The sequence below is a fragment of the Sesamum indicum genome, linkage group LG7 (assembly GCF_000512975.1).
Source record: "Sesamum indicum cultivar Zhongzhi No. 13 linkage group LG7, S_indicum_v1.0, whole genome shotgun sequence".
NCBI classification, from domain to species: Eukaryota; Viridiplantae; Streptophyta; class Magnoliopsida; order Lamiales; family Pedaliaceae; genus Sesamum; species Sesamum indicum.
In genome coordinates, this window is record NC_026151.1 from 7,040,432 (window position 1) to 7,048,158 (window position 7,727).

The 7,727-nt window shown below is 34.4% G+C and overlaps 1 protein-coding gene across 1 annotated transcript in view; it reads left to right on the forward strand.

Moving 5' to 3' along the window:
- Positions 1-4,657, forward strand: part of LOC105166469 (peptidyl-prolyl cis-trans isomerase FKBP62-like) — a 5,606-nt gene extending 949 nt beyond the window's left edge. Inside the window, exons 3-13 of the mRNA XM_011085840.2 lie at positions 985-1,245; positions 1,334-1,408; positions 1,482-1,562; positions 1,639-1,833; positions 2,470-2,559; positions 2,653-2,828; positions 2,938-3,060; positions 3,147-3,421; positions 3,516-3,636; positions 3,751-3,793; positions 4,170-4,657. Of these exons, the coding sequence (XP_011084142.1) occupies positions 985-1,245; positions 1,334-1,408; positions 1,482-1,562; positions 1,639-1,833; positions 2,470-2,559; positions 2,653-2,828; positions 2,938-3,060; positions 3,147-3,421; positions 3,516-3,636; positions 3,751-3,793; positions 4,170-4,384 (1,655 nt within the window). The 3' untranslated portion in view covers positions 4,385-4,657. The remainder of the gene's footprint in view (positions 1-984; positions 1,246-1,333; positions 1,409-1,481; positions 1,563-1,638; positions 1,834-2,469; positions 2,560-2,652; positions 2,829-2,937; positions 3,061-3,146; positions 3,422-3,515; positions 3,637-3,750; positions 3,794-4,169) is intronic.

Consider the following 7,727-nt stretch of genomic DNA (forward strand, 5'->3'; position numbering starts at 1 on the left):
CGAAGTTCTTGTAATACTGAGAAATAAAAGATTGATTTTTTGCCTTGCCACTAGTTGTAATTTGACATACCTTTTTATCATAAGAATTAACTGACATACACAATTTGAGATCGGTGTAGTTGTTTGGATGTCATGTAAATTTCTGTTTTGCTTCATCTATTTAATGTCAGTCTAAAACCCTGTGTTAGACTTAGTATAACTAAAACAACTCATTTAGGTGGTAGATTCTGCTATATTAGCATATTTGTATTTCATGGACTCTGGTCTCTCAGTTTGTAAACAAATGATACAACTTATTCTGTCATAAAATCTTCTGGTTATACCATTACAGGTATGTCTCCATATACTTGTAAGGTAGTACTACTTTGCCTAGATTATGTATCTGAATGTGTGTGTGATTGGAGATTCATTAGCATCTTGAAGCAAGTGAGAATTAGTTTATGAAGATGTATGGGATTATTGTCAATTCTTGTCTAGTACACCACACTGTATAAAGGCATAACTCACTAGGAAGTTGGGAATTAAACACATAGTAGAATCAGGGAAAGGTAGAAGCAGTGATTAAGTTCCTTTGTAACTGATTAATGCAACATTGTAGCATCACTTTGGCAAAGCTCAACTTACACTGCATCATGCTTGGTACGAGTGCAAATTGTTTGCGGTGAAAATTAGGAAGAAAACAGATCTAATCTGGTTATTGTTTTCAATATAAACTTTATTTTGATTGGAAATGATGTTTCTTTTACCTATTGTCATGTGGAAGCATTAAAAATAATCACTGCTTGGATTCTAATTGATTAAACTCCAAGTTATTGTACTCATTCTCATGAAGCTGTGTTGCAAATAAGAACAGTTGTTGGTGTGGTCTCACTTGATCACTTGATTGTCTGCATGGTAACCTTGAGATGTGAAATGTCGTAATTTTCCTTATGGGTGCTGAGAAATCTTCTGTTGAGCATATGCAAAAATTATTTTGGCATGCAGGCCAAGTCATAAAAGGATGGGATGAAGGTATCAAAACAATGAAGAAAGGTGAAAAGGCCCTCTTCACCATACCTCCAGAGCTGGCTTATGGAGAGTCTGGATCCCCTCCAAAAATTCCTCCAAATTCGACTCTACAGTTTGAAGTTGAGTTGCTCTCTTGGAACAGCGTGAAAGACATATGCAAGGATGGAGGAATATATAAGAAAGTACTAACTGAAGGAGAGGGTTGGCAAAACCCAAAAGACCTTGATGAAGTATTTGGTGTGTGCCCAGTTCTGTTTATTTCTGACAAGTTAAATTTCACTGAACTGAATTATTTATTTCTTCTTCAATCTGTTTTCTGTTCCAGTCAAATATGAAGCTCGGCTTGAAGATGGCACAATTGTGTCAAAAGCTGATGGGGTGGAGTTTACCGTAAAAGACGGTATGTACCTTACCGTGGACATTTATTGGTCCTACTTGTGATGCGGGATTTCTCTTGACATGTTGTGCTGCAGGTTATTTCTGTCCTGCTCTGTCAAAAGCTATAAAAACTATGAAAAAGGGAGAAAAAGTACTCCTGACGGTAAAGGCACAATGTAAGTGATTTCTGTTTTCCACGGTGATTTTCTGAAGCAGCTCCATTAGATTCCTCACTGTCAGCATTTGTTGCAGATGGGTTCGGGGAGAAGGGAAGACCAGCCACTGGTGATGAATTATATGTGCCACCAAATGCTACTCTTCAAATAAATCTGGAGTTGGTCTCTTGGAAAACAGTTTCTGATGTTAGCAATGACCAAAAGATTCTCAAAAAGATCCTGAAGGAAGGAGAAGGTTATGAGCGTCCAGATGATGGTGCAACTGTGCAAGGTTAGCTGTTTGTTTTGTGGATAATGAGAAATCCTGTATGGTTTGTGTGCTAGGTCATATGTACATGATTGTGAGGCAGGACACAGGTAGGAATTCAAGTAAATATATTAAGGAAAGCCAGAAACCGTCAACTGCAAGTGCAGTTGAGGAGATACTCATGTATTCAGCCTAAGATGAGAATATATTGGAGTGTCTGAGCCTGACAGAGGCATGAGTCGGCAAAGAATACTGGAAGGAATTATTTAGATAACCAAAAATCATGATACATGCAATTGAACTTTTACTTGGCAACACCAAAGAATACCGGAGGGCTATTTAGATCACCAAAAAATCATGATACAAGCCATTGAAATTTTTACTTGGCAACATCTTAACAGCTTTAGCATATTATATGTTGCGGTACAGAATTTTTTAAAGTCTTTTTGTCCAATTTCGTTTTGCATTGGGAATGTTAGAGAGGGCATCCAAGAGTGTCAAGGTAGTTTTGTGGCATGTTGAAGACTTCAAGTGTTCTAATCTCATGCTGTTGGTATTTTTCAGAAGCTTCAGACATCCTTTCTTTCCTTTTCTTTTCCTGGTGCATTATGTGCTGCAATAAGCTTTATCTAAAATTCCTTCTGTTTTGCAATGTGGCAGTAAAGTTGATTGGTAAGCTGCATGATGGAACTATTTTTGTTAGAAAAGGATATGATGATGAGCCACCATTCGAGTTCAAGGTTGATGAAGGTAATCATTTGTATACTACAGTCTTAGGATCATTTTATTATTTTTAGGCTTATCTTCATGTCTCCGATGTTCTCATAAAATTTTATTTTACAGATCAAGTTATAGAGGGACTTGATAGAACTATAAAGACCATGAAGAAAGGAGAAGTTGCACTTGTATCGATTCAGCCAGAGTATGCATTTGGGCCATCTGAATCCCCACAAGAATTGGCTGTTGTCCCTGGAAACTCTGTTGTATATTACGAACTTGAGATGATCTCCTTTTTGAAGGTTGGTGAAATTATTAATCCGTCAATCATCTTTTATTTCTGTGTCAGGAAGAGCAGGGTCGAGGAGTTAATGAATTCTTCATCTCAATGAAAATTGCTACTGGTTGCAGGAAAAGGAATCTTGGGATATGAACACAGAGGAGAAGATCGCTGCTGCAGGAAAGAAGAAAGAGGAGGGGAATGTATGGTTCAAAGCAGGAAAGTATAAGAGAGCATCAAAGAGATATGAAAAGGTAAGCCCATTACAAATTTTGTGGTGTTGGCTCTAATGCTTTTGGGACACTAAACTAACATCCTGATTAATTTTTCCTGTGACCAGGCTGTCAGGTTTATTGAATTTGACTCCAACTTTAATGAGGAAGAGAAGGAGAAGGCTAAGGTGCTTAAAGTCTCATGCAATCTTAACAACGCCGCTTGCAAGCTGAAACTTAAGGATTACAAGGAGGCAGAGAAACTATGCACTAAAGTACTAGAAATTGATGGTAAAAATGTTAAAGCACTTTATAGGAGGGCACAAGCATATCTAAATTTGGTTGAGTTGGAATTGGCCGAAAAAGATATCAAGAAAGCACTAGAGATAGACCCAGACAACAGGTATGCTATCCTTGGAGTCCTGTAGGCTGAAAGGTTGCATGACTTGATTCTTACTGTATAGGCTGTTACATGGAACTAAAAATGAATATGACAGGGATGTGAAATTGGAATACAAGATTCTGAAGGAGAAAGTAAAGGAGTACAACAAAAAAGATGCTCAATTTTATGGCAGCATTTTTGCAAAAATGAACAAGCTGGAGCAGACTAAATCTGCAGTGAGTGAAGAAGTTTGATATCTGAGTTCAACCACTTTTACCTATCACATATGTCTTGCTCTAAGTAGATGATGATCCACGCGATGGCTAACTTTATGCTTGGTTTCAATGCAGGGTGCACCTGCAAAGCAGGGGACAGTGCCGATGGCAATTGATAGTAAGGAGTAAATCTGCAATTCCAGCTGAAATTCTACTCTCCCTCACCCCTCTTCTTCCCCTTTCCTCTCTTTCATGAGTCCAACATGTGTCCTAATGGAAGAAGTTTCTTTTGACGTAGATAGTTTGTGCTGATGAGTATGGCTTTGCGTCGTAGTATGTCAAGCTTTACCAGTTGTGCCAGTCTCATACATTTAAGTGTTTGTAATGGCTTCTCAAATTATCAATAAAGGGCTTTTCTACTTTTTTCAGTAATCCATTTATTGGTCTTTTTCTATATGGTCTTTGTACTTCTTTCCTTGGGTTAGAGTTCAGTTTGGTACATTACAGCACAAAGTGAAATACACATTTGTGACTATGATAATATTCATTCTCAGGATTGAGGAGATTGATTCTACGTGGGGGCTTGGCAGAAAAAGCTCTCCGAACTGTGGATTTAGTAAAGAGTGAAAGAGTCAACGATTCTGTTATTCCTGCAAGATTGTCCAAACTGTGGTTGATATCCCTGCTGATGGTAGTTATTGCAGTTGTGATCTGTGTATTCTACAACAAAAGCCAAACTCCAAGGAGTTTAATGTATAATATCATATAAGAAAGAGTAGTATGGTTGTCAGCTTAGTAGGAAGAGGCAATAAATGTCTCTACTGGTCTGGCAGCTAGCCAGGTAGAATGGTCTGTAACGCTTTAAATGTCTCTACTTGTTTTGTGAGGGCGAAACGAGCTTTAAGTGGCAGACTGCTTAGAGTGGCAGACTGCTTAGGGAAGCATGATGCAGCTTCTAATAGTTTTGAAAATGTTGTATATGCTACCTTTGACCCCTCTTTTGGACTAAAGTCTCCCATATCAAAGTGTCTGTAATTTACCATAATATTTTAGATTGAGCATGCAACATTATGACTATATAGTTCACCACTACCTTTTTTTTTTTTTTCTTTTTTAAAAAAGAGCACGAGACTTAGTTTTATACACTTAGATAATATTAGACATATATTTAAATTAAGTTAAAATACGCAAATGTTTTCTATTTTTCGTAAAATTATGGCTACCGCTTCTGAAATTATAGTTATAATTACAACTACACTCCTATTCAAATGTAAAACTAACATAGTTACTTTCTAAAAAATATTACACTAACACCTCTAAGGGATTGTAGTTATAATTTTGTAAAACACAATATCATCATCACAGATGAAGAAAGTTTATAATAGTAATTACAAGGTACGTATTCAATATCATCCTCACATCCATAGATACCCTGTTTTCTTGGGTTTATTGGATTGAGTAAAAAGCTATTTACATGAGGAGAGAGGGAACTGGGCTTAGAGATGTAGCCCGCTACTAAACATGGTATTACTTAAATAATTCAAATCACCTTTTAAGTTGGGTTGAGTTATCAACTTGGACACTCCAGATTTGTAATTTTAATGTATGCACTAATGGCGTATATTTCCAAGGTTTTCATATTTTAAACCTTCAACTCTACCTTTAAGTTCACAAAATATAATCTTTCAATAATATTATTATTTCATATTTATAAAGTTAATGTAGGATTATTTTTTAAGTAAATCTATTATTTTAATATATTAAAATTTTGAGTAAATTACAACGACATTCCCTGAAGTTTGACATAATTACAGATATCCTCTTGTTTTGAAAAATTACTAATTCCCTCCCCCTGATTTTAGCGACTGTCTAACAATTAATCTAATCCGTTAGTCCCGATTAAATCTCCATCCATTTTTTGTGTGAACTGACCAAAACGTTCTTGTGGACTAATAACTATGATTTTATTTGTTTTTAAAAATTCTCTAATTTTTTTATGGACTAACCGGATAAGTTTATTATAATTTTTAAAATTTTTCCATCCATCAGTCCGGTTTTTTTACAAATTTTTATTTTTCTTTTTTTAAAAAAATATATATAGTAAGGCAAAGTTGACAATTTTATACCACATCCAAAATTTATATAATTTCATCAAATATCAGAACATATTTGTAATTTTTTAAACAACCATCCTAAAAATTTTAAATCGAATTTATCAGATCCATTGAATTCGGATCTCAAATTTTTAGACACTCGCTCTAAGTTCGACGCGCCGTTATTCCTAATAGAATTTATTATTTTGTGGCAAAGACACAAAAGTAAAGACATAAAGATAAGGAGAGTAACTGCTAGCTCGCTAGACTGCTTCACTGTTTAACCGGAGATTTTGCCTACAATAATACTCAACTCGCCTGCCTTTCGACGGGCAAGTGTGCATCAGCCGACCTACTATATATGTGGGGCTTTTAGCGAGAAGGGGGTGGGCGGGGATCGCTCTTCCCATTCTAGGAAACGCCCTGCTCCTCCGCTTTGGGTAAGCCGGACCGTAGGAGATAGGAACTGCAAATCAGGTGTAGGCTGGGTTCTCGATCACCCCCTATTCAAATACAAAATTTACACAAACACTCCCTAAAAAATATTATAGTAACACCTCTCAGGAGGTAAAGCTGTGATTTTGTAAAACACAAAGGATGTTTGTGTAATTTGGCTGGGATGTCAATATAATTTACCTTAAAAATATAATATTAATAATAAAGTATCATATCATAAGTTTAAAATTGTCACTAAAATTGTGTATGAATTGATAATAATTTTTGTCTTGTTATTGTACAATTATTAGCGACAAGAGCTATTATTGTAGAGGATTAATTGGAAAAATGTGAGCAATTCTCATACCTGATATTGTAAATGATCATATTACCTCTATGAAAAAAATAGTAAAATACCTACTTATGCCTTTGAAAATGAAGTAATTTATCTCCTCACACGGAGGTAAAGTTCTCTATTTTTAAAAAATACAGGAAGGTGAATTGTATTTTTTTTTATGGGAGGAAATTTACTTATTTGTAATATCACATGAAGTGCTTTGTGCACTTTGTTATATAAATTGATGCATCAATTGAGTTGATATATCGCTCAATTTTTTAAAATATTAATATAATTAAATAATTAACGCTTCTTTAAGATAATCCTCTTTATTGAGTCTTGATCTATTTTAATCTGAGTATATAATGGAAAACATGCAAACTGAAATTTATATTAATAATTAGTTAGTTAATCTGGTAGACAACACCAACACCCAAAACTTTTAGAAATAGTAATAATTGCTGGAATTATTTGGACATAATTATGTCAATTACTTTAGCATGCTCTAATGAAGCAATAATTCTGATGCAAATTTCAGATCAACAGCTTTGTTTTGTTCCTAAAATTGATTAAACTTTCTTCCGTACTATCAAATTGGTGTAAGAACAAATGTAAAGTTTGTTATTTTTTTTCATATTGAGGCAATGATTACATTATAATGTTAATACCCCAATCAATAATTGCTACGCGAGAATGATTTGATAGCTACAAAATAATTTAATGTTAAAATCAGCATTGAGCTTATTATTAGTAAAATTCTCATTGTTAATTTATATTATTTAGATAATTGCTAATGAATCAACAACAAATTGTTTAAAATTTATATTGATAATATAGATTAGCAACGAGAATTTTACTTGCTAATTTGCTCTAATATATATATATATATATATATATATATATATATATTTTATATAGCTATTGAACCATTTTCTTGTAGTGAATATAACTGAATGATTCGGTATGGTTTGGAAAACGCAACAATAGCGTAAAAAACAAAAAAATTTAGAAGGGTTCCACAATAGTGTTTTCCTTCAAAATTTTTGGGCGATCAATGCTACAAATGCATAAATAAAATAAACATGTATGTACAGTGGCTAAAGGAGAAAACGAAAAAGTTGCAAGAAATGTAATCAATACATTACTTTTTCATTTTTGTACGTTGTACCTCTACAAGCGTTGTTTTCGATCCATTCACTTTTAGAACCCCATGTATGATCCCTCACGTCGTCCACAACATTTAAATT